General features: G+C 41.6%; 2 protein-coding genes across 4 annotated transcripts in view; one reads left to right on the top strand and one right to left on the bottom strand.

The window, feature by feature from the left end:
* The window catches only part of LOC311630570 (U3 small nucleolar RNA-associated protein 14 homolog A-like), a 75,154-nt gene extending 54,433 nt beyond the window's left edge, over nt 1-20,721 (bottom strand). The window contains exons 1-3 of one of the 3 annotated variants that reach the window (XM_084899734.1): nt 20,538-20,721; nt 9,981-10,093; nt 3,028-3,151 (exon numbers count right to left, since the gene is read on the bottom strand). The gene's annotated coding sequence lies outside the window, so the exon portion shown is untranslated. Of the gene's footprint in view, nt 1-3,027; nt 3,152-9,980; nt 10,094-19,758; nt 19,802-20,537 lie in introns of those variants that run through there. The other 2 variants (XM_084899733.1, XM_084899735.1) reach the window with 2 other exon arrangements.
* A 171-nt stretch (nt 20,722-20,892) lies between these two features.
* Nucleotides 20,893-27,715, top strand: part of RAD23B (RAD23 homolog B, nucleotide excision repair protein) — a 32,840-nt gene continuing 26,017 nt past the window's right edge. Inside the window, exon 1 of the mRNA XM_084899736.1 lies at nt 20,893-21,352. Coding sequence (XP_084755862.1) covers nt 21,287-21,352 — 66 coding nt within the window. The 5' untranslated portion in view covers nt 20,893-21,286. The remainder of the gene's footprint in view (nt 21,353-27,715) is intronic.

Below are 27,715 nucleotides of genomic sequence, written 5' to 3'. Positions count from 1 at the left end.
CTCCAGTAACAATTTGCTCTAAAAACGGCAAACGGTTTTGACGAGAGAGGAGCGAACTGCAAATTGTGACTCTTTGATTACGGTTGTTGTCAGTCAACTCATGAGGAACCCATTTTCCAAACTTTCGGACTTTGCCAAGTGCACGCAATTGATTGGAAATTGTTTTTTTGTGAACAATTTAAAGTTGTCGCAAGCTCTTTTTGGGTAATTTGAGGATTTTGCACCAAAAGAGCTTGAAGAGCTTCTTGATCAAAATTGGACACACGGCCTCGACCACTCTTGTCATTTAACGAAAAATTTCCCTCGCGAAATTTCTCAAACCAACGCTGGCATTTTCTGGCGCTAACTGCATCTTGACCAAGAGCACTATAGTAGATGTTTTTTGCAGCCTCACTTTTCTTCCTAAATGGAACTCGTAAAGCATGCAGTGCCGAATATGCTCTTCATCCGCCATCTTCTTAGCCCTAGTTTTGCAACAAAAACCAAACCAAACACAAACTTTTTCAAGCAAAACTTGTTAATTGCACTTCACACGTTCTGTAGATACCACGTGTTTGAAGGTTATGTCAATACAAGTCAACGCCAAGCAAGATTTTAAACGAATGTTTAAAAACGACATTAATTATTACTAGACCCTATTTCTATATGAATTGCATATCAAAGTGATATTCCAGCCTTAGCCAGTTTTGCTCAGTGGACAGAGCATTGGCCTGCAGACCAAAGGGTCCCAGGTTGGATTCTGGTCAAGGGTATGTACCTGGGTTGCAGGCTCCTCCCTGGCCTGAGCCCTGGTTAGGGCTCGTGCAGGAGGCAACCAACGGATGTGTTTCTCTCATATCAATGTTTCTCTCTGTCTTTCTCTTTCTCTTCTACTCTCCCTAAAAATCAATGGAAAAGTATTACTGAATAAGGATTTTTTTTTTTTGAAAAGTGATAGTCCACCAGTTCCTTTTTACTTTTAGAAAGTAGAAAACAACTTAACGTCAAAAATGTAGCTCATACTGTTGAACAGTACAGGTCTAGACCAAGAAAAAGACAAGTGCTTCCCAAGTGTAGCAGGTACCGTGATAATTGAGAAGCCAATTGCATTTTGGGTACACACACAGGGAGTGGTCAATTTAGCTAAGCAAAATAGTGTGAATAGGAAAGGCTTCAACTGCTTGGTTTCCCCTTCATAGCAGACAAGGTAGAGTACACCTGCCCATGCAACAGTCCTTTTCCAATAGACAGGAATCCTTTATATAAAAGAGCAAAGCAGTTAGAACTGACTTTTTATTTTAGAAGACACAATTCAGAGTAAGATTCTAAAACTGGGCTCTCTCTGGAGCACACCCAGAGCTTTCTTTCCCACGTATGTACTGTTACCTTTTCTAAGGTCCCCATGAGACTTAGAACCAGGCAAGCAGCAGGCAGTGGCAGCTTGTCCAGGGATAATCCCCTGTACGTGTTTCCAAGGCCCTCTTTTCTCTGACTTTTTAGGAAGCTAACAGCAGCCTCACCTTGGCTCACTTCTTTGGTATAACGTTTCTAGAGTATCAAAGCAAAGCACCGCCTAGGCCAGGGGGGGAAACATCCAGCCCTTGGGCCATATTAGGCCCTTGAAATCATTTGGTCTGGCCATGCCAAGGCATTAGGGGTGAATTAATGAAATGTTTGACCAAATATAGCAGGCTGATTTTTAAGTTGATAATTTTGTATGGCCTGCGAATGATGTGATAAATATCCAAATGGCTCTTGGCAGAAAAAACGTTCCCTACCTCTGACCTATATGGTCTCTCCTGTTGCTCCTTCTACCCTAAGCCCTTCCTTTGTTCACTGTCCCCAGCTTTAATAAAGTATTCTCAAAATAAAAAAACTAAAACAAATACAAATGGCCAAATATAAGTGAACATTTTCCTGACAAACCCTTAACTGTTATCTATCCACCTAGACCTTTCCTTTCTTTCTCTTGGACCCTGAAAGACAGAGCCAACTCTCTCTCTGTGCTACTTTGTAGGGTCAAAAACTTCAAGGCTGTCATCACTGAGAGCCGCCTATCTTCAAAAGTCCTCACAGGCAGTGTTTCTCTGGCTTTTGATCCCTCCAATAGAGGGCAGCTATTACCAGCTTAATTAGAGACTATTTAATTACCTCCTTGGCCCTCCCAATTAGTTCAAAGAGCTCTCTTGGCTTCCTCAATGTATGACAAATAAGAAAAAGAATGTTGAAATGTGATCTATAAATTTTTTTCTATATGGTCTTTTTTTCCATTGGGACATTCTTTGTCAGTTATCTTTTTAGATTAGATCCTACTTCCCAAAATGACTCATATGAATAATGTTTACTCATTAGATAAACATTTTTATATGCAAATAATTAATAGTTGTTAAGCATAAGCTATGTATTAGATGTTGTGTGAAATACTTATATCATCTCATTTAATCTTTACAACCCAAAAAGGTGATGATAATAATAGAATACTAACAATTATTCAGTGCGTGCTACGTACCAGATACTTTTCTAATCTCTTTGTATTTGTGAAAAAGTTAATTTAAGTCAGACCTCAGAGGGAGGGTAGGGGAGGGTGCTGATAAAGGGTGAGATCAACCAAAGGACTCCTGTGCATCCATATGAGCCTAACGAGTGGACATGCGTGGGGGTGGGGGCATGCGTGGGGATAGGTTTGGGATGGGAATGGGGGTGGGGGGGTGAAGACAAATATGTGATACCTTAATCAAAAAAGAAATTTAAATAAAAAAGGGTTAATTTAAAGATTAAATGAGATAAAACATGAGAAGTGCTAAGGATAGAGCCTAGCATTGGGAGAATTGTTCAGTAAATGTTAACCTACATTGAATCCACACAAAGATCCTATGTCATAAATAATATTATCATTTATATTTTACAGATAAGTAAACTGAGACTTAAGAGGGTTGAAATTCCTCACCCTAACCCTAGCCCTAAGCAATGTGGCTCAGTAGATACAGCATCAGCCTTCAGCCTTCAGACCAAAAGGTCCCAGGTTCGATTCAAGTGAATGACATGTACCTTGGTTGCAGCCTGCTCCCCAGTGTGGGCCCTAGTCCTGGTCAGGGCTGGTGCTGGAGGCAAACAATGGTGTTTCTCCCATATCAATATTTCGCTCTGTCTTTCCCTCTTTCTTCCACTCCCTCTAAAAATCAATGGAAAAATATCCTTAGGTGAGGATTAAAAATAAATATATAATAAAAGAAAAAAAAGATCAGTGTTATCTTGTAAATCCCAATTGAATACAACATAGGTGTTTTCAATACCTTTTATAAACTAGATTATATAGAAGGTAGAATTTCTTAATTGCTAATTTTTTTAAGACTGCAATGTCTTAAAAGAGTTGTCTCCTTGATGAAGGGTATAAGGCTGAATCCTCTAGCGTCATTGACAAAGGGCTAATCTAATATCCTTTGTAAAATATTCCTATATGATTCATTTACTGCACAAAATAAAAGTGAATGGTGGCACACACTTGGGTGGAATATAGTTTGGAATCTCTCTAAGGACTTGTTCTTACTTTAAAAACACCCCATTACAATAATTTATTGTGAAATCTTTATTCATTCATGCTTGCATCAAGGGCTCAAGTTGGAGCCCCAAAGAGCTACCCAGGGGCCACATGGCCATGAATTAACCATATTGCTCTAAAAGACATTCTACATTTTTATTACAGACATGAATTTTCACACCTACCCAAAATTAGGGAGAATAATAAAATAAATTACCATGTATCCGCCACCTAGCTTCAATAATTACTCATTCATTCCCACATTGAATTCTTGAGAGCTTTCAAAGGAAGTCATGGAATCTTACCCTGTGGTGATAACAATTACTCATATTCTCTCATAGAGATTCGACTTTCTTGTAACTTTATAGTCTGAGCACAGCCATCAAAGAAGGAATAAACACATTTGCCAAAGCATTCTATCTACATACTGAGGGTTTTTCATCAGTCATATAAAAGAAGGTAGCATTTTCAGTTCAAACTAAAGTGACACCTCCAGCCAGAGGGGTGAATCATCCTATACAATAAAACCCTAATATGCAAATAGACTGAAGAACGAACAGTTGCTATGATGAACACTGACCACTAGGGGCAGAACTCAATGTAGGAGCTTCCCCTTGTTGGTCAGTATGCTCCCACAGGGGGAGCGCCACCGCTCAGCCAGAAGCCAAGCTAACAGCTGGAGAGCACAGCAGCTGTGGCTGGAGCCTCTCCCACCTCCTCAGCAGCGCTAAGGACCCTTTGAGGGATATCCGATTGCCAGCTAAGGCCCAAGAGGGTGCAGGCCTGGCTGAAGAACTCCCCACCCCCTAATGCATGAATGTCATACACCAGGCCTCTAGTTGAGGACATATAACACCTTCCAGTTTAACCTGCTCCTTAACTGTTAACAGCTACCACATCTTGCCATACACCTCTCTTTGATCCTCTGTAATGAGAGAAACTGTGTGCTAAATCCTGAACCCTGCTGGTATAGTAAGAAATGATTTCAATATTTTTGCAGGAATGCTCAGTTTTTGGAGAACTTAAATTTAAATCACATTCAAAAGCAAGTTCATACCTTTCTTTTTTTTTTTAATATATTTTATTGATTTTTTACAGAGAGGAGGAGAGAGGGATAGAGAGCTAGAAACGTCAATGAGAGAGAATCATCAACCAGCTGCCTCTTGCACACCCCCTACCGGGGATGTGCCCGCAACCAATGTACATGCCCTTGAGCAGAATCGAACCTGGGACCTTTCAGTCCACAGACCGACGCTCTACCACTGAGCCAAACCAGTTTCAGCAAGTTCATACCTTTCTTTAGAAATACCACTGGAAAAAGCATTGGGGGAAAGAGAGCGAGTCTTTCAACCAGCTACTCTGCAGCTATTAATTTTTTAAAAATAAATAACAAGTAAGTCTCCAGAAATATATGTGAGTACTTATTGCAATAGATTGAATATCAGGAAAATATTGGAAACAATTATAGAGAATTAACAATAGAGAATTGTGCAAAAGAACTAGGGAGCATCCTCTCAATGGAATATTATGAAGTCTTGAAAATGATGAAGAAATATTTGTGATATATTAAGTAAAACGAATTTATCTTTATTAAATTAAGTAAAATGAATTTATTAATTTATCTGTAATAAATTGTAAAAAAAATTGGCAGGAAAACCTATAGTTTGAAATTTAAGAGACATATTAACTAATTGTAATGTATTTTACTGTCTGAGACACACACCCACACCCAAAAAAAATTGAGGAAATTTAAACAATGAATGATACCATACATTTTTAAAATTATTTTTTAAATGTGATGATATATTATTTTTAACTTCTATATTGAGAGATGAAACACAATGCTGTCAGAATTGTAAGACTATAACAAGATTAACAAAGTTTGAGGATTCATTATATTTTACTTTCTACTTCTTCATGCTTAAATTATGGACTGTAAAAATCTTTTAAAGTTATAAAACTATGTATATGCTGATCCTATTTATTAGTTTATTTTAGATATCTTTTTTCTTATTCTTCTGTATGAAACACAGTTGTTTTTTAACTTAGACAATTCATGCCTGTGGACCAAAAGGGGCTAACCTGACTAAAACTTTGATCTTTACTGAGCCCATTGTCTTTTTGCATCTAAGATAATATACCTGTGGAAGGTCAGGGTAACTTGTAACTTCCCTTTTTCTGGACCCCTCAGGGCACAACTAATGGCGCTAGGGCAGAGAACACATTCCCTCATTGTTATTGTTACTTGAGAATTTTATTTATTTGTTTGTTTATTTGTTTATTTATATATTTATATCTGTTAACTGTTGACTGTCAACTATCCTGCACCCACCTAAGAAAAAAGAAGTATATGTCTACCATTTTACATTTTATCCAATCCTAGAAGTTTCCCCACTTTTAGCTTTCTCACGGCTCCCTAATCTATGACCAATGAAGTTCATGCAACCCACCTACGTCTCCTCTTTTGATGGTAATGTATAAAACAAGGTGAAATAATGCCATTCTCCAGAGCATTATCTCAATACTTTGAAATTTTACTTCTTGGCAATTGTTGACAGTTTGGCTCAAATAAACTCACAAAAAATTATTTACAGATTTGAATGTTTCTTAGGTTAATAGACATAATATACTTTTTGTAATAAATAATTTAATAACTTTAATTAATTTATGCTAGACATCAATCAACCCAAATTTGTTCTTTTCCCATTATTTCTAACATACCACTGAATAGCATTTCATAAACTGTTAAAAATAAGAATGTAAAATTAAGTCACACATAGTCTGAAACTAAATTTGTTGTTCTATTAATCTAAGACCTATATATCAGTTATAAAGTGACTTTTATCCTTATGGCAAGGGAGTAATTCATGCCTGAAGCAAGCAAAGAGAGATAAGCACAAATCTCTGAAAATCTTGGGCTTTCCAGTTTCAGTACAAAGCTGGATCTTCATAAACGAGAAAACAAACTAAATCTCCTATTAGGTAAGTGTAGAGTAACAAATAAAAGTCTACTTTATATATATGATTTGGATAGTTTATACAACTTTAGGGACAATTCTATTTTATTTTTTAAATATATTTTTATTGATCTCAGAAAGGGAGAAGAAGAGATAGAAATATCAATGATGAGAAAGAATCATTGATTGGCTGCCTCCTGCACGCCCACCCCTGGGGATTAAGCCCAAAACGCTGGCATGTGCCCTTGACTGGAATCGAATCCGGGACCCTTCACTGTGCAGGCTGACGCTCTATCCACTGAGCCAAACCAGCTAGGGCTAGGGCAATTTTAATTAAATTAGTAAGAAAATGCAACTTTTCTAGCATTTATGCTTTTACTCTGTTAAGGTAGATGGATTTACCTTAGATAGGGAAAAAGTAAGTCACCAAGACATTATATTATCAAACTCCTTAAGAGGCATTTTAGTTTTAAGTGGGCCTTCCAGAAAATGACTTTAAGCATATAAAATGAAACAGAGACAGTAAAGCAATAAGCAGACTGTCAAATCACAGCAGGTAGGGTAGGGAGATCTGGGGGAGATAATAGATCAACTGAAGGACTTGTATACATGCATATAAGTACAACCAATGGACATAAAACTCTGGGGAGGGAGGGTATGTATGGGGGGGGGGCAATGTTAAAATATGTACACAGATAATAATTTAATTAAAAAAAAGAAAAAAGAAGAAATTAGGATAAATTAGAGCATTTAAAATATGGGAACCTGTGTTGACAGTGGGTGTGTTGTGCTATATAATCTACTCCTGTTTAAAAACTCATCCATAATTCCTATGTGCAGGAAAGAAGTGTTTGGAAATTGGATTTCTGTGATTCTGCTTATGTCCTTCAAGCTCCAAATTATTTAACTGAGCAAAAAATCCTGCTTTGCTTCTAGTGTTAATCTCCCCTCCCTTGCCCTTTCAACTACAGGCCTGAGCCCCATTTCCAGTAAACTTCTGTCCCACCCTTGCTCCTGAGCCCAAGTTCATCCTCTGTCTAGAATGAGTTCTCGCCCCACCAGAAGGGGTGTTTAGAATGGATCTTGCTGCGCTGTCCATAGCCAGATGGGTATGGGGAGCAGGAGGCCTCTCCCCTAACCACTTCTCCAATAGTACCTCGGGAGTTCTGTTTTGGTTTCCAGATTGCTCAACACCCAGAAAGAAGCCCTGAGTCTCAGCCCTCTGCCCCCAGATGTGGCCCTTATTCATAATCATCTAGTAACCACAGGCCTGGCCCTACATCTGGGACCACACTGACCCCTGGTGGAGGCTATTCTTCCTGCCAGGAGATCCTTGCAGCCTGCCCACCCCTCACTTCACAAGTGCCACCAAAATCTCTCTGTAGGTGGAGATTGAACTGTAATTTGCCACTCCTGTGAAAAACATAACTAGGACTGTGGAATACCCCTCAGCAGTGTGCCGACTAATATATGTTCAGGCTTTTTACAAGTTGGATGTTAAACACAGTCATTATTCCAATTTAAATGACATAACTTATAGTTTATTTATATTAAAAGCAAAGATCATAAGTACACAAAATTTGTCACTTCTTAATAATCTTGCTACATTTTACTACTGTCTATGCCCATGAGTTATTTTCTTTTATATATATATATATATATATATATATATATATATATATATATATATATATATTTGTGTGTGTGTGTGTGTGTGTATATATATATATATTTTTTTTTCTTTTACAGAGATAAAGGGAGAGGGATAGAAAGTTAGAAACATCGATGAGAGAGAAACATCAATCAGCTGCCTCTTGCACACCCCCCACTGAGGATGTGCCCGCAACCAAGGTACATGCCCTTGACCAGAATCGAACCTGGGACCCTTCAGTCCACAGGCTGACACTCTATCCACTGAGCCAAACTGGTTTCGGCCCATGAGTTATTTTCATCTATTGCTATCTGGATAGTGGAAATTACTCCACTTGTCAATCATGGTTGAATTGTAACCCTTATGTTGGCTATAGATATGAATTCAGCAAAACTCGGTGAAAGCAATCAGTCAGAATCAGGCTATATGAAATTTAAAAGAAAAAGTATCATATATTTTATTATCATTTATATATTGTGTGTATCAGTAAAGTGTATAAATTTATATCATTTTTTTCCCAGAGAGCTAATTGTTAAACAACTTTGCAGCACACTACAGTATCCTTTCTTTCCTTTTTTAAAAAAATATATTTTTATTGATTTCAGAGTGGAAGGGAGAGGGAGAGATAGAAATATCAAATGATGAGAAAGAATCATTGGTTGGCTGCCTCCTGCAGGCCCCACCCTGGCATTCTAGCCTACAACACGGGCATGTGGCCCAAACCCTGACCTCCTGGTTCATAAGTCAGTGCTCAACCACTGAGTCATGCTGACTGGACTACAGTATCCCTTCTTTTCACTCCAGCCCCAGTTCTATGATCTCATTAAACTCTCCTGATTCTGGTCACCTCCCATTATTGACTTTGGACCTGTTGGAAGTTGGAAGCTCATACCCAACCCCCTCTTGATTTATCTTGCCCAGGTGGAAGGACACCCACTAGCATAACACACCTGGCTTCTTCTGCTCCCTCAGACATTCCTCCCCCAGGAAGGTGAACTGACTTACCTGGTTGGTGTATTTAGGAGAAAAATCATGCCGGGCCTAAATCCTGCCTCTGTTCCTTTTCTTAGGAGCTACCCACAGGGAGCATATTTCTCCACATGGGGAAGCCTGCCCTGTTCTGGTGTTGCCTGAGGTTACTATGTAAGTTGGTCAAATTTTGGAGTTCATATTAAGAACTCCACTTGTTCCAACATAAAAGCTACACTCTATGAAGTAGCATTATTAACATAAGGGCCATATATTGGCTTACATCTGCTGACTCCTTTGTCTTATTTCTCAGTTAGTTCAAATCTGAATGGAGAAAAGGGGTGCTATTTATTAGGCCCCCTAGAAACTACAAAAGGATCCTCTGTCATCAGCCTTTGTTCTTGGGGTCCCAGAATGCCTTGTGGCTATGCCTATATGTATTGGTATGCACAAGCCTTTTCTAAGTTAAGAAAACTTTAATGGCAAATTTATTTGCTTAGAATTCTTCTTATTACCAACATGTGTTGATAATAATAATGCTTACACAATTTAGCTTCTCTCATGTGCCAGACATTATACAAACACAGACCTTGAAAAACAAGCATTATTGACCCAGAGTGTTTTAGTAATTTTCCCAAGGTCACAAAGTGACCAAGCCAGTTGTCTGATTCCAAGGCCCTTGCTTTTTCTGTTACATTTTATCTCCTTCCCCTTTTCTTTCTCTTTCCTCCCACCCCATCCGTCCAGTCTTCCCTTCTCTCCTTTCTCTCCTCTTACCAGTCCTGCCATGACCTTCTTCATTTCCACATTTTCTAGGTTTTGACACATCAGAAAATGAAAACAGTATTTGTGACCTGAGAGATCACAGTACATATGTATATCTTACCCCAACAGTTGGGCTCTCAAGAAACTTGGCAGCAGGCAGTAGGAAAATTGTGGCTCCTGAATAGTATGCACCTCAGATTTCTCATAAGGAATGTTCAGCATCCATTCAAGGTCCTGGGGGAAGAGGTCACAAAGAAACTAGTATGCATCAAGGGAGGCCACAGGACTTCATCAAGCTGAAGTCTGTCTAGGTTTGACCTGGGGCTCTACGTGCAAAATGCAGCCTTTCCCCAAATGGAGTGTTTGCCGTTACCTCTGGATCAAGGTTTCTTTGCTGGTGTCAATAGTTGTGTAATATATTCAGGAATTGAGCAAACAGTTTAGAGATAACTTGGGGAATGATTGAGGAGGGAATAAAATATATATAATTAATATATTGTTTATATATTGTTTATATATTACATATTTAATATACTTATATGCCGGAAACGGATCATTATCTCACTAATAGAAAGATGTAAAAGGCTGAAAGGTCAGAGCCAACCACTCCTTATCTAATTGAGACAATGGTAACTGAGGCAACTCCCCATCAAATAATCATGTAAATCCTTACTGATATGATAATCTGCTTATTACCTGCCTAAGGGCTATGGGTGCATCCCAAACCTGCTTAAGGGTAATGGGTGTATCCCATAATCTCAATAAAAGGAACAGCAAGGCCAGAGGCTAGCAGCAGTTCCCCCACTAGAGTTGGACTACCTCCTGGCCCCCCATATCGCCAAATTAATTTTTTCTAGTCTCTTCATTTGTGTGCGGCCTTCTCCGGGATCCAAACGAACCCTGAACCACGCAGGACGTGAAAGGGGTTCTCACACTTATATATGATTAATATCTATAATAATATATTTCTATATCATATGTAATGAATTCTCAATGGGGTAATATTGCCCCCAAAGATGTGAAAATTGGTTCTTGGGGCTGAGGGTGAAAAAAATATCACTCTTTTTACATATAAAGCACAGGTAGTACCTACGTACATATAGTACCTAAACAAATACACGGTATGTGTGTGGTGTTAAAATTCCATGCAGGGAATATTAAGAAAAACATGTCTCAAAAGGTTTCTTAGGGGAGCAGTAATTTTTTTAAATGACTGAAAGAGCTTAGTGGAGTATGTGACACGTAATAGGGATTCAATACCCAATAACATTTGTAGTTGCTATTTCAAATGGTTAGTTGATATTACTGCCCTACAAACCAAAGAGAGAACCATGCCATGCCATCCTGGTTAGGGTAGAGAAGGGTGTACTGCGGCATGTTCCCAGATGAAGTTAGCTTATGGTGGATCCTGTAGGAGTCAGAACTCCCCACAGTTCTAAAAAATAAGCTGATTCTTACACATGGCTGGGATGACCTCTGGGATGCCCAGGAACACTTGTGCATGGCATATTAAAATCCAAAAAACATGCAAAGCATAGATGTGCGTGGGCAGTGCACAGGCTACCACAATGTCCACTTTAATCCTCTGGGGAAGGACATGCTCCCAAATTCACTTTCCTCCCACCTGAGAAGTCCACCAGCAAGTTTCCTGCACACGCCTCTGCTTCTCCTTATAGAGGATCTGGCTTCTAGAAGGCACTCAGTAAATGAGTTAATATGGGGTAGAAGCAACTTCTCATGAAGCGGCATGTGCTCTGCTAGTTGGAAGAAAAATAATCCAATGATTACTTTAAAAATCTAAGTTTGGCCCTGGCTGGGTGGCTCGGTGGCTCAGTTGGTTGGAGCGTCATCCTGTACACCAAAATGTTTCGGGTTCAGTTCCTAGTCAGGGCACATACCTAAGTCCAGGCCTAGATGAGAGAAAACTGATCGTTTTTTTTTTCACATTGATCTCTCTCTCTCTCTCTCTCCCTCTCTCTCTCTCTCTCTCTCTCTCTCTCTCTCTCTCTCTCAAATCAGTAAAAATACATCCTTGGGTCAGGATTGAAAAAGTAATAATAAAGTCTAAGTTTGTGTTAACTTTTAGCATACAAAGTGGTTTCATATATAGTATCTTACTAAATCATCATAATAACCCTGTAAGGTCAGTATGACATCCCCACATAAAGGATAAAGATGCTGAGGCTTGGCAAATTCACTTAGTTATTGTCCTCTCTACCTACCTAGTAATAAACAGCAGAGCAAGCCTCCTTCCTAGTATATTACACCCATAATATTCTTTTCCCACAGAGAAGGAAGGCACATGAAATGGTAAAGCTATGGAGGAAAAATAACATGCTGGGACATGCGGACTCCCCTTGTGAGGGAAACGGTAATGTCTGAGAATTGACACAATCAATGCATGCAAGAAAGGGGTGTTATTTTCATGGAGTATGAATCTAGCCTATGGCAGAGACTTCCGAGGAAGGTCAAAGCTATTAACTGCCAATTACAGGGAAGTGAAAACCAATCAAAATAGAAAACAGTACGGAAGTATCCTGAGATACTGTGAAATCTGGGGTATAAAATAAAAGACTTAGAAAACAAAAAAATAAAATAAAAGACGTAGGGGCACAAATGTTGAGAATAAAATATGAAATGAAATATGAACTATTCGATACACATTGGTGTAATTTTTTATTTCAGGGCCATAGCTTCAAATGTAGGAATGACAGATATTTGACTAAGAATGGAGAGCATTTTTCAAAGACTGAAAAGAATGTTTAGTCAGAGACCAACTCCTCTGGCCAAAAGGGCTGTAAATGGAAAACAGATGGGAAGGAGAAAAAAACACCTAGACAAAATGGAAATGGGTTTCCATGGATGACATTCAAGAGGGCTGGGAAGAATTTCAACAGGAGGGAGATGCTGGGTAATTTAGTGAGAAAACAATTGGAAAGGACATCAGGAAACAAACACACACAGCAGATATCCAGATATCATGCACAGAACATGAGCAACATAGTAACCTTGAGATTATAGCACAGGGTGACAAACAGGACCTCAGAGATACCCCCGGGGGTTGGCGTGATGGAATGGATCCATGGGAACATACTGATAGAAGGGTGTGCTGTGCGCAAAAGACCTGTTGGGAGGAGATGGAGCAGCCCTGTAGGCTGTGATAACAATAGAGTCAGAGGAATTCCTGAACACTTGGATGAAGATGAAAGGAGAGAGGAGCAGAAGTAATGTTGTGAGGGAAGCAGAGCTGAGCCACTTGGAGGAAAGCCACACAATTGGCAGACCGCACACAATGGAGATACCATTCTGGGAACTTCATTCAGATAAAAGTAGATTCTTTTACTTGCCTTCCTAACAATTTCATGTCCTATAAGGTAGAGGAAGAAATAAAAATAACTGTACTCTGACTGATTCCAACCCATGGGAAAAAGTAATTTGTTGGAGTGAAAGGGATGAGCACCTTTCAAGGGAAGGAAAGGTTGAGCTGGATAAAATGTATACAGAGGATTTTAGGAAGCTAGATTTCAAAATATTTTAAGAAAATATAAGCCTAATTCCACAAGTTTCCAAAAGGAGACAGTATCAGAAAGGTGCTTAGAAACATGACTATGGGCAATTCCAATGAAAAGAAGAGAGGTGAGAAGATTCTTAAAGAAGTTAGCATGATGGCACATGGCACTTTAAGCAAGGGTATAAGATGAACATTCGAAGAGATGGAGGCCACCCTGACTGGTTTGGCTCAGTGGACAGAGTGTCGGCCTGCAGACTGAAGGGTTCCAGGTTCAATTCTGGTCAAGGGCATGTACCTTGGTTGCGGGCACATCCCCAGTAGGGGGTGTGCAGGAGGTGGCTGATCCATGTTTCTCTCTCATCATTGATGTTTCTATCTCTCTCCATCTACCTTCCTCTCTAAAATCAATAAAAATATATTTTTAAAAATTCCTTCATTTTTAAGGCTAGATAATATCCTATTGTATGTATATGCCATATTGTGTTTACCCATTTATCTGCCTATAGATATTTGGGTTGTTTCACCTTTTGACTAACATGAGTTACGCTGTGTGAACATGGGTGTACAAATATTTGCTTTGAATCTTTTTGGGTATATAACCATAGTGAAATTCCTGGATCAAATGCTATTTTCATGCTTAATATTTTTTGAATAATAGTCATGGTGGCTATACCATTTACATTCCTACCAGCACTGCACAAGGGTTGCAATTTCTCTGCATCCTGGTAACCTACTAAGGGCAAATATTTGGAGACTCATTGACATAGGTAGGAACAGTAATATAGTCACTTCCCAATAAATATGGAGAACAAATTATAATAAACCAGTTAACAAATAAACGTGACTATCAACAAAAAGTCAGCTATGACTTTTAGTCCAAAAGGCGCTTGCTTGAAATAAATGCATTAAAATCAGCTTTAGCCAGAAATGAAAAACCTGTTGAATGAGAAAAAGAATGAATTGGGGGAAAAAGAAAACAAAACAAGAAAAACAATCACAAAACTATTTAAACACATTGAACTTTAGCAAAAGATATATTTCCCAATTTATATTGCTAACAATTTTTCTACTCTTGCAAAACTAATGAGAAAATCAGGTCAAATGAGAAAAAGAAATGTTGGGTTGTGTAAATGATACTGTTTTAACATAAAACATGTGAATGTCAGGCCTTTGCCCCACTGGCTGGCTGACTGCACCATAAAACCAGCTTTTCAAATCGTAATAGCTAAGTAGAAAAAATACTTTTAGGGGTATCTGTGGTATGTACGACAGTTGAAATTCTAGAGATTAAAAACCATCTGTATGTTTACGTATTTTCCGGCGTATAAGATGACCCCCCTAATTTTACAGTTAAAACATAGGTTTAGGCCTATATTTGCTGTATAAGACTACCCCCAACTTCCGAGGCAACACCAGTTCTTTTTTTAATAGACCGCCTCTCTGACTCTGGCCAATCTGAGCAGGCTTTTTTTCGTTTCAAAAGTCGTCTTATACGCCGGAAAATATGGTAAATGACTTTTTAAAAGATTGTAAAAAAATTGTAAACTCACCAGCAAACTATGAGAACATCATTCCCATACTAATAACTGCTCTCTATGTTGTTCTTTCTTGTTCCCTGGGGACAGAAGTTCCTGCACTCAGGACAATTCCAAACCTTGCCCTATGTATTTCATCTGGCTATTCAGCTGTATATTGTATCATATCCTTTATTATATACCTAGAGGCCCAGAGCATGAATTCATACACAGGTAGTGTCCAACTATCCTGCCTCCAACTGGGGTGGAGGGGCTGATAGGGGGCAGGTCAGATGGGGGGAGGGGCCGCAGGTGGCTGGCTGGCCCCACCCCCTAGTCAAACTCTCAGTTGAATTCCCGGCCAAGGGGACAATTTTCATATTAGCCTTTTATTATATAGGAGGATAAACTCGTAAATGTGTTTCCCCAAGTTCTAGCAAATCATCAAACTCAAGAAGGGGGTTGTAGGAACTCTAGTTTATAGCCAGTCAGCTGAAGTACCAGTCACAAGCTGGCATTTGTAACTGGCATCTGAAGTGGGGACAGTCTTGTGGGACTGAGCCCTTAGCCTGTGGGGTCTGATGCTATCTCAAAGGTAGATAGTGTCATAATTTAGTTCAACTGTAGGACACCTAGTTGAGGTCTGTAGATAATGGAAGAATGCTCAGTGTGTGTGGGGGGAAAGGAGGGGGCAGGAAATCCCACACATTTGGTGACTGGAAGTATTCAGAGTAATAACTGAGTAGAGAGTATAATAGGAGATACAATAGAGGATCTTTATTCCATTGGTAGCCTTATAGGAAGAGGCACAGAGGGACAGACATACAAAGGGAGAACATCATATGATGATGGAAGCAGAGATTGAGGTGCTGCAGCTGCAAGCCAAGGAAAGCCAATGACTGCCAGCAAACCAACAGAAGCTACAATAGAAAAAGGCAAGGAAGGATTCGCCTTGACAGGTTTCGAAGGGAGCGGAGCCCTGCCAATGCCTTAATTTTGGACTTCTAGCCTCCAGAACTGAAAGACAATACATTTTTATGATTTTAAGCCACCCAGTTTGTGGTACTTGGTGATGGCAGCCCTAGGAAACCAGGAAGATTCAATAAGGGGAATCTACAATGATGCAGGCGAAGAGTAAAGGACAGGGAAACCACAGGGAGAGTGCAGTACCCTGGAGTAAAAAATAAGGGTTCTCTAGGCCTGAAAGAACAACATAGAGAGCAGTTATTAGAACCTGGAAGGACAATTACCTGCAAGACGAAAGTCACCTGGAGGGCCGCCCTATAGAAGCAATGACCTTGTATCAAGAGCCAACCATAAAGAGAAATAAATTGCCTAATTTCACTCTCCTCCCTCCCATCTACTGCTAGGACTCCCCAGGAAACCAACTCTGGTAACCCATATAGGTCAGCCTTCTTGGAGCCAATTGCTGGGTGAAGAAGAGGAAAGACAGAATGATGGAAGAAGAATGAAAGATATCTGGCACATTCTCTGTAGCAACTCTATTTTTTTTTCTGAGCACTATTGATCCTCTTAATGTGCTTTTCCCCCCATTTCATGTGCTTTTAAAAATATTTTTTAATTGATTTCAGAGAGGAAGGCAGAGGGAGAAAGATAAAAACATCATTGATGAGAAAGAATCATTGATCAGCTACCTCCTGCACACCCATCCCTGGGGATTGACCCTGAAACCCGGGCATGTGCTCTGACCAGGAATCGACCTATAACGTCCTAGTTCATAGGTCAATGCTAAAACACTGAGCCACACCAGCTGGGCCTCTTCATGTGCTTTTAAAAGAATAATACTTATTATCACAGATATATTGTAAATACCTTTAATTTTAGATTATGTGTTTATTATCCCACTAAAAGGGCAATTTTTTCAACCTTTGTCATGTCATGGCACACATAAACTCATTACTACAATTCTGCAGCACACCAAAAAAATGTATTTTTTGCCTATGTTACAAAAAAATAGGTATGGGGCCGAGACCGGTTTGGCTCAGTGGATAGAGCGTCGGCTTGGGGACTGAGGGTCCCGGGTTTGATTCCGGTCAAGGGCATGTACCTTGGTTGCGGGCATATCCCCAGTAGGGGGTGTGCAAGAGGCAGCTGATCGATGACTCTCTCTCACTGATGTTTCTAACTATCTCTCTCTCCCTTCCTCTCTGTACAAAATCAATAAAAATATATTTTAAAAAAATTGGTATGGGGTGATAAGTTTACAGCTGAGAGGCAATCGACATTTGCAACTAGCACCTGCTGTATTCCAGGATCCCATCTATAAGCTGGGGAAAGAGCTGTGAATAAGGCAGTGAGTTCCTCTTCCCAAGAAGAGACACGGGAAGTGGGGTAATCATGTGAGACAGATAATAAATAAGTTTAAAAATAATAACTTCAGGTAGAGTCATGAAAAAATTTAAATCAGTGTTGTGTTGCATCTATCTTATGGAATTTTGTGAGGCTCAAATGAGGTTTCCCTGTAAAGTGCCTAGAATTTTGCCTAGAGTAAAGGGCAATATACTAGGTGTACTGGTTAATAATGCGGATTTTTTTTTCAATAGATGGAGTTGCACATCTTGATATATATGCGATTTGATATGTATGCTATTTTGTTGTATTGACAACAAGCTTCAAAACTTCATATGTCAAATTTTCTGAAGTGTTAACATCATAGATATTTTTACACTTAAAAATGTTGAATTCCATGCCAAAAAAAAAGAGCATTTGCAGGAAGTTTTAATTCATTACTTTATTTTGAAGAAAAGTGCTGCTGAAAGTTATGGTTTACTTCGGGAAGCTTAAGATGAACATGATCCATCTCAAGATTCTTGTGAACACTGATTTAAATGCTTTAAAAGCGATGATTTCAATGTGAAAGATAAAGAACGCCCAGGTCAATTTGAACCACGCTTTCATCATAAAATGACCAGAATGGGCTAGAAGACACGGCAAAGTAATTTTGCTTCATGATAATTAAACACCACATACTTCAAAACCAGTTAAAGACATATTAAAAGATCTTGCTTGGGAAGTATTAACCCACCCACCATATTCACCAGACCTTACTTCTTCAGATTACTACTTGTTCCAATCGATGGCACATGCACTTTCTGAGCAGCACTTCAAAACGTATGAAGAAGTGGAAAATTGGGTCTCTGAATGGTTTGCCTCAAAACAAGAAAAGTTCTATTGGGAAGATATCCACAACTACCTAAAAGATGGGGGAAATGTGTAGCTAGCGACGGATATTATTTTGAATAAAGCACTTTTACTGTTTCTCTTGAAATATCCTGTTTTCTTTGATCACAACATCCAAATTATTAACCGGTACACCTAGTTATGTTTATTGTATGTTATGAAAGTTGTTGGAGAAGTCCTATCTAAGGAAGTAAAATTTAACTTGGAACCTGAATGATAAAAAGGAGTTAGCTATTTAAAGATACAGGAATTCAGTTTCAAAATTAAATAATCTCAACTGCAAAGACTTGAGGCCAGAACCAGCTTAGCTTGTCTGGGGGGTGAAAGAAATGTGGTGCAGAAGGATGACAGTGAATGAGAAAAAGATGAGGCCAGAGATAATACGGCAAGAGTCAGACCATGGAAGTTGTCCAAGGATAGGTAAAGAGGTTGAATCTTATCCTAACGTGTAATTAGTTATTAATATATGTGACAAGATTTGATTTATTGTTGAAAAAAGATCACTGACTCCTGGGCAGGCTGTTGGGGGAAAAGAATGGAAATGGAGAGACCAGTGGGAGGTGGATGAAGGATGATGAATTAGCCTAGGTTAGTGGTCAGCAAACTGCAGTTCTCGAGGCACCTGTGGCTCTTTGGCCCCTTGAGTGTGGTTCTTCCACAAAATACCATGGCCTGCTTGAGTCTATTTTGAAGAAGTGGCGTTAGAAGAAGTTTTAAAAATTTGGCTCTCAAAAGAAACTTCAATCGTTGTCCTGTTGATATTTGGCTCTGTTGACTAATGAGTTTGCCGACCACTGGCCTAGGCGATAAAAGGAGAAATGGTGAGAAATGGTTGAATCTTGAAATACGGTTTGGAGAATAAAGTTGATAGGACTGGATGATGGATTAGATGTAGTGGTTGAAATGGAGGAAGAAGACCTCTAAGAGATGACTAGATTTTTGGTCTGACCAATTGGGTAAGAAGAGAGGCTCTGAGGGAGGGAAATCAATATTGGGCTCTGCTAAGTTTCAAAACAAGGGACAAGATGAGACCACCTGGTAACGAATAGTAGATACAGGAAAACAGAAGGCAGAGGGTTAGATATTTAATTACAAAATGGGTAAATACTTGCTGTGAAGGGGAAATACTAAGTTAGTGAAGAGGGAGGTAGGTGAGGGGAAATTCCACAAAGTCCTATCTGAACTCCTAGTGTCCATGGAACACCAAGCAGTGACAGTGTATCAGGGAGGGCTGCTGTCCCACAGAAATACGTTGTGGGTCTCATAACTAGTAATCTAATCATGTCAGCTTTTTACTTGAACCACTTAAAGTCAAATGTGCCACAAGGAGTACCTTCATGTCCCCTATTAAGACACAGAATAACCAGGCAGCTAAGAGCAAAGGCTCTGGGGCCATTCCGATTGGGTTCAAATTCTGGATTAACCATTTACTAGGAGGGTGTCTCCAGAAACATTACTCAACGTCTCTATACCCCAGTTTTCCTATCTGTAAATGGGCATCCTATTCATAGCTAACTACTATGGACTGCTTATTATGTTCCTTGTTACTACGATTTTTACATACATTATCCAACACCCTCCCTCCGCCCCAATAATCAATAGAGTTGAATGCTCGTCAAGCATCCTCATCTGATTGACGAGGAACCGGAAGCCCATTCACCCATTCCACAAACCTTTGTGTGTCTGTGTGCCAGGCATGTTTCTGTATCGGTTAACAAAACAAGATCCTTGCCTTTGTGCGCTTTCAGTCTGGGGTTTAGAGAAGGGAGGTGAAAAACGTAAGATGATAAATGCTATAGATAGAAAATAAAATAAAAGCAGGTTCCTGGAGCTAGGGAAATTGCGGCTTTCAGTCGGGTATCTAAGGTAGATCTCCCTGAGAAGGTGACATATGAGTAAAGATTCAAAGGAGGAGAGAGACTGGGCCACCCAGGTGTCTGGGGAAGAGGGGACTCGGGTCGGGAACAGCTGGTGCAAAGGCAGCCGGATGCTATCACCCACTATCCCCACCACCCAGAGCTAGCGGGGAGAGGGACATGGCGAGAGGCAGGAGCTAAGTAAGGGCCGAGTTTTGACAACTTTTTCACTCTGGGTGAGATGAGGAACACCACTGGACAGTTCTGCCCAAAGGGGTGAAAGAGCTTGACTGTTATGGTAAGGAGACCAGGCGTCCTGATTTTGAACAATTTGTCCCGCGTCCCGCGGCGTTTTAAAAAAAGTCCCGATTTTAAAAATCGGGGCCCAAAGCAGGACGTCTGGTCACGTTATTTATTATGGGCCCTTTTTTTTAGGCTCAAGGTAAACGCAGGGGGTCGGCCACTAGTCCGTGCTCTCAAAATTAGAGCACCAGTCACCCCCAAACAGGCTCAGCTACACTGCAAGCATCTGGTAAGCGCCGGGCTCATGTCGGTGGTAATCGTGATCCTTTCACTTAACTAGGGCCCCGACCTACCGCCCTCTAGTTCCCCAGCTGCAGAGCATGGGAATCCACCGAGTCGGGTCTCCACGTCGCGCTCCCGGTTACGCCAACGGGTTGCGCAACTCGGGCCGCCGGGGGCGGAGCCTGGGCGTGGGCGGAGCGGCGGCGAGCGGCAGAACCGCCCAGGTGGCGGACGCGACGAGGCATCCCTGAAACCCACGAGACCCGGGCACTAGCTGCGCCTGCGCACGCCGCGGGCGTGCCGCAGCCGCGCTCGCCCCGCCCCAATTCCGGGGCGGAGTTCCTGGCCGCGCCGGCGCACAGCCTCGCCGCAACCTGCGCCTGCGCGCTGCGCCGCCCGGCCCCATCCCCCCACACACACACACACACAGGTTTTTCGGGTGGGGGAAGGGGCACCTCTCGGCGAGTCACGATGATGGCGGCCACCAGCCCGTGGTGAGCTAGCGGACTTTCTTGCTTGTCTCGGAAGAGCTTCTCGAGCTTCCTGCACCACTCAGGGGGCTGGTGCTTTTGAGGAAGCGAGGCGGGCCCGATCTCGCGGGAGAGGCCGCAGGCGCAGGCAGCCGCGCGGCCCGAGGCCACGGCGGCGGAGAGAGGCCGGCCCCGCTGGGCGAATGTGACAAATCCCCACCCCCACCGTCTTCCTTCCGAGCGCACGAGGAGGAGCGCGGGCGACCCCGGGGCCACGCCAGGCCACAGACCCCGCCCAGCGGCCAGCACCTGGAGGAGCAGGCGCGGCGGCAGAGCTGCGCGGCGGCACCATGCAGGTCACCCTGAAGACCCTCCAGCAGCAGACCTTCAAGATCGACATCGACCCCGAGGAGACGGTGCGAGCGCAGGGGAGCGCGGGGGCTGGGGCTGGGGCCGCGGGGAGCAGGAGGGGGTCGGCCGAGCCGGGGCCGGTGCCGGCGCGGCAGTGCGCGGGGCTGGGCGGCGCGCCCGAGCGGGGACAGCCCCTGGTGCACCAGGGAAGCTCGGGGTGCGTGGGCCCCGGGCCCCGAGCGCTGGGATGAAGCCCGAGGGCTCCTCCGGGCGCTGGCCGGGCCCGGGGGTCCCAGCGCCCCGGCCTTGGTGGCGTGCGGCGGACCCGACCCTTCGGCCTTGGCCTCGGAGGGCTTTGTGGCAGGAGTAAGAGGAAGCAGTCAGTGGCCGGGCGCCGGAGGCCTTGGTGGCTAATGGCGTGGAGCACGCGCGCGGGGTGCTGCAGGCCTTGGCCTGAGAGTCCTCAGTGGAGATGGGGTGGGTGGGTGGGTGGGGCCAGCGCTTCCTTGGCGGGCCCTCTGGTGTGGGTGCTGAGGTGGGGGAGGGAGATGCCGGCGTCGCCACTACCACCACTGCTTGGCCCTGGTTAGGCGCTTAAGCTCTAGGGAGATGGTAACCGGAGATAATGAGCTTTTTAAAAAAGGGGTGTCATGTTCCGTCTGTCTCAGGGTGAGGGTGAGGGGTGGAGAAAGTGAATTCCGTGCCTTCTCTCCCCGCCCCCCCAGAATTGGTAACTTTTTATTATTTTTTTTATTATTATTTTTTTTTTTGCCTATACATCTTGAGTCCTTTGGCTGCAAGTTCCCCCGCCACCGAATCCACACCCATAGGTGCACTTTGAGACCCTCTGGTGATGAAGATTTTTGCTTTAGGGCCCCCTTCAAATCCAGGCTCAAACTCAAGTCCAGGTTAACGAACGGGTCCTCGGAATGGTAGAACCCTGCCTCCCCCTCAACCCCAATCATAGCACTTTATGGGAGAGAAAAAAAAAACAAAACAAAACAACTTTGACTCTCTTCTGCAGTTAAACCTTTGAACACTTCAGAGGTCCACATGGCAAATTATCATGCGGACTTGTGTGTGTGACTGCAGAACAACTTTACACCAAGAATCTAATAATGCCATAATCTTATATTTGCTGCTTATGTTTTGGATTTGCCATTATCTGCACCAGTTGAGGTTGTCATAATGCTAAATTTAAACCAGCAACTTTCTGTCCATCTATATTTTAAAAATAGTAAATGTTACGTACCTGCTTTGCAGAGATGTGAAAATTGAATGGTATTTAAGTTGGTCGTCACTAAATGGAATTGATTTTTAATCGGTGGCTACCTTTGAGTGAGATTAGAGTAGTGTATGTTTATCTGTCTCGTTTAATGTAAAGTTTTCTACATCTTTAATTATTTAAGAAATATTATTTAAGAGGCATAGTTTCCGACCTTTTTGGAATTGTTTTACAAAATGATTTTATTTCAAGATATGTGCTGTGATTAAACTTTCAAAGGTGCAAAAGATAATCAGTTATAGATGAGAAACTTCAGTGTCCTCAGAAGTAATTGACAATACCCTGGGATTTGATACTACTCATAGAAATCAGATTCTTGAATATTGAATATAACTGCTTAGTGTCTAATAAGTTACAGGGTGAAAGTTAAAATGCAGCTCTCTTTTTAATGTTTTCAGATAAAACTTTATTAAATGTCTGATTTTGGTTCAAGGCAGTGTATTTATATGAATTATAAACTAGAATATTATGTTTTCGGAAAGCTCATTGTTACAAAGTGGCTTCTCTACCTTTTTTTGTTCTACTTGTAGAAATGTAAAAACTAACACTCTGGGGCAAGAAATGAAAACATTTAACCTGCTATATGGGACATTTTAATTAAAGTGAATTGTAGATTTTCATTTAATGACTTTAAATATTTTAAAAAATAGAACTATTTTATCTTTAGAGTGGTTTTTAGTTAATATTTTCAAAACAATTTGAATGTAGAATAAAAATAAGAAAAGTAGTGAAGACCATGTGAGTATAGATCAAGGATGGGGAACCTTTTTTCTGCCAAGGGCCATTTTGATATTTTTTCTGCCAAGGCAATACAAAATTATCAACTTAAAAATGAGCTTGCTATATTTGTTTAAACATTTAATTAACTCACCCCTAATGCCTTGTAAGGGCCATAACCAAATTATTGATCTGGCCTTATACTGTCCCCACCTCTGGTATAGAGAGACTAATAAGTATCCTGTTTCTAATCTGTTGAGAAAAGTAGGTAATCAAGGATATTAGAGATAGATCTATGTATGCATATTTTTTTCCCTATCTAATGAAAGAGTAATATGCAGATTGACCATCACTCCAACACACAAGATGGCTGCCCCCATGTGGTCAAAGATCCTGCCCCTATGTGGACACAAGATGGCCACCACAATATGGCCAGCAGAGGAGGGCATTTGGGAGGGACCAGGCCTGCAAGGGAGGACAGTTGGGATGATCAACCCTGCAGGGGAGGGCAGTTAGGGGTGACCAGGCCGGCAGAGGAGGGAAGTTGGGGACAAACAGGCTGGTAGGGGAGCAGTTAGACATCAATCAGGCTGGCAGGCAGAAGTGGTTAGAGGCAATCGGGAAGGCAGGCAGGTGAGCAGTTGGGAGCCAGCACTCCTTGATCAGGAGAGGGATCCCAGATTGGAGAAGGTGCAGGCTGGGCTGAGGGATTTTGTGCACCGGGCCTCTAGTGTGTGTGTGTGTGTATCTCCATCAACCAGAATGCTGTAATCCCTGGAATGACCGATTGCTATGACTGCCACTGAACTGGCCCGATCCAGAGATGTGTCCTCGGCCCCAACTCCCAGCAGCCCTGCCCCTGGTCATCCACTCCCATCCTGATTGAGGATGGGGAGTCCTGCAGTCCTTCTCTTCCCCCAGCCAGCTCCACCCCCATCAGCCCCCTAATCCAATGAGGGGCAGGGCCAGCTGGCCAACCATGCATGGCCTCTCCCCCACCCTACTGGCCCCCGTCTGCAGCCCCTCCCCACGGCCAGCTGGATCTCACTCGTGCATGAATTCGTGCACTGAGCTTCTAGTCTAAAATAATAATGAAAATTAATTATAGTGAGAATTGTAGGGAGACCCACATTAAATAAGCATATTTTGGTCTTTGAGACCTATTTTGGCAGCTCAAAGGTTTGTCCTTGTTTAATTTTTTTATTAGAATGAACTGAGGGAAATAAGTAATTTGAAGTTGCCAGTAGATAAACTTATGGGGGACGAGCAGGAACAAAAACCAGTGAAAGAAAGAATTGAGAGAGAAGAATAATTATGAGAGCGATTCATTTGTGGAACAAATGTTGAGTGAGCTTTGACTGGAGCGGTATAGGGACTTTTAGGACCTAGTTTGGGTCTTCTGGAAACCTAATTGACCTAGTCCTGGCTTAGGGCTATAAAGGGAAAGGCAGGAGAATTTGGTTCTGTCTCCTACATGCACCCCACTGGGGGTTGAGTCCACAACCCAGGCTTATGCCCTGACCAGGAATGGAAATCATGACTTCCCAGTTCACAGGCTGATCAGCTCAACCACTGAGCCATGCTGGTCAGGCTGACAAAACACTTATTAGCCATTTTGAACCATTGCAAACGTCTTTTTTTATTACAAAAGTAATACATTTTGTCTTATAAAATATTCAAACAATGTAGAAAGAAAATGAAGAAAGCAGTCTTCATTGTGTGGAGTTCTCTATTTTAAATAGATGACACTGTAAAAAAAAATTTAAGCTATATAATAAAGCATTCTGAAATATCTAATAGACTGATACTCATACAAAATTCTAAAGGTTGGTGGTGTGATGATATTTAGAGGGAAATGGAGCACACAAAGTTTTTTTAAGCTCGGATCCATAGTCACTTAATTTTTTTGGTTTGCCATTATTTAAACCCATTAAGGGGGAACAGGTGGATTAAAGAAGAAAAGTTGATATTCTAATGCAGTGCAGATCTTATTGCATCAATGAAAATGACAAGAAAGAATATGTAGCATATAGATTTAATCCTTCAATCTGCTAACCCCTGCCATTGTGTGCTTTCAATAACTTGACAAAAAATAACAACCCAGCTGAGATGAGACTTTAAATGCACTAGCTGAAATGTAATAATCTATACTAATAAAAGGGTAACATGCTAATTAGGGTGGGCAATTTCCAGACATCCATCCGGACAAAGCCAAAGCAGCTTCGAGGCCCAGGACTCGGGTCTCACGGCCGCCAGTGGCCTCCTGCAGAGGGAGGCCAGACTGCAGCTTAGACCCGCTCCCCACAGGCTCACGAGCAGTGGCAGGAGCCTCTCCCTCCTCTGAAACAGTCAAATATCTCCCAAGGGCTCCCACACTGTGAGAGGGAACAGGCCGAGCTGAGGGACCCTGCACCCCCTCACCCCAAGTGCACGAATTTCTTGCACTGGACCTCTAGTCCTATATAATAAAAGCATAGTATGCAAATGGTCCCCTTGACCAGGAGTTGTCTGGGAATTCGACCGTAGGCAGCCAGGGGAAGGGAGGGAGTATCTGGCTGGCAGCCACTAGGGACCCTACCAGTGTACGAATTTCATGCACTGGGCCTCTAGTTGTTGAAACATTCAAACCTGTAAAGAATTTTTGTGAGTTTACTTGAGCCAAACTCAACAATTGCTAAAAGCAGAATCTCAACAAATTAGGATAATGCTACAAAGAATGGTGGTTTTTCACCTATTTTTATACATTACAATCAAAGGAGGAGGCAGAAGTGGGTTGGTTACATGAAATCTATTGGAGATAAATTAGGCAGAAGAAATCAAAGCAGGGGAAACCTCTGGGATTGAATAAAAAGTAAAATGATAGGCACATAATTCTTTTACTTAGGTGTATACAGGATATTTAAGTCAGCAATTAACATAACAATAATGAAGGAATTTGTGGTATCTGTCTTCTGCCTGGGCCTTTGGTTGTGTCCTGAGGAGTCCAGAAAAAGGGAAGTTACAAGTTACCTTGACATTTCAAAGATATGCTAGCATAGATACAAAAAGACAATAGGCTCAGTTAAGGTAAAGATTGGCCTAGGGCATGACTACCCACCATAACTGCTTTTAGTTAATGTTTTAATTTCAGACCATCTTTGTGGTTCCTTTAGGTCTTAAGTTTGCAAGACTGCCATGCAGGCCTTTCCTGAGCTTGTCATTTACTATTTGTTAGCATGTGGCCCCTTTCATCCCCATAATGTTGATTATGCTCTTGCTCTAGTACTTGTATGTGGTGTTTGCCAGCCATTTTTTATTAATGAATTTTACTATTGTGGTTTATTGTATTTTAATACAGTTGTCATGGAGATAGTGCCTTATTGTAGATATTTCTTAGATGATTAAAACATCAAGTAGTAAATACATTAAAATCTAAATAGCAGAAATGAAACTAAGGCTTGTTGGCATATTGGTAAAACAAAATATGGAGGGTACCTGGGAAATCTGGTATGGTTTCTGCCAGACTTCTGCTCATTCTATACCTGGCACACAGTAAGCATTTTATAAAGATCTTTTGAATGAATTCGATGCATTCTTTGGTGAACTTGTCAAATCAGTGAACCCTCATGTTTGCATGTCGATTCATTCATTTACTATTTGTTGAGTACTTATTATTTTTTTTTTAAATATATTTTATTGATTTTGTACAGAGAGGAAGGGAGAGAGATAGAGAGCTAGAAACATCGATGAGAGAGAGTCATCGATCAGTTGCCTCTTGCACACCCCCTACTGGGGATATGCCCGCAGCCAAGGCACATGCCCTTGACCGGAATCGAACCTGGGCCCCTTCAGTCCCCAAGCCGACGCTCTATCCATTGAGCCAAACCGGTCTCGGCTGTTGAGTACTTATTAAATGTCATGACCTGCTGATATGGTACATACATTATAGTGGAATAAATCAATCCAAAATCAAAATTTTAAAACCAGATAATGGTTATGTAGAGAATTGAAATAGGGTGAGGTAATGTGTTAGTGCATGTCAGGGTGGCTACTTTTAAATTGACTGATCACAAAAAGCCTTTTTTAATAAGGTGACATTTAAACTGAGATCTGAGCAATAATAAGCACTTACATAGGGAGAGTATTTTCTTTTAAAAAATATATATTTTTTATTGATATATTCCAGAGGGGGAGGGGGAAGAAGAGAGAGTTAGAAACATTGATGAGAGAGAAACATCGATCAGCTGCTTCCTGCACACCCCATTCTAGAGATGTGTCCACAACCAAGGTACATGCCCTTGACTGGAATCGAACCTGGGACCCTTGAGTCCACAGGTTGACGCTCTTTCCACTGAGCCAAAGCTGTTAGGGTGGGAGAGTATTTTCTATAGGTAAAGATCCTTAAGCCCTGGAGGGAGTTTAATTGTTAAGAGCATCATCCCGCCTG

The sequence above is a fragment of the Pipistrellus hanaki genome (assembly GCF_964339955.1).
Source record: "Pipistrellus hanaki genome assembly, chromosome: 11".
In the NCBI taxonomy this organism is placed as follows: Eukaryota; Metazoa; Chordata; class Mammalia; order Chiroptera; family Vespertilionidae; genus Pipistrellus; species Pipistrellus hanaki.
This window is presented reverse-complemented; position numbering and strand designations above follow the sequence as displayed.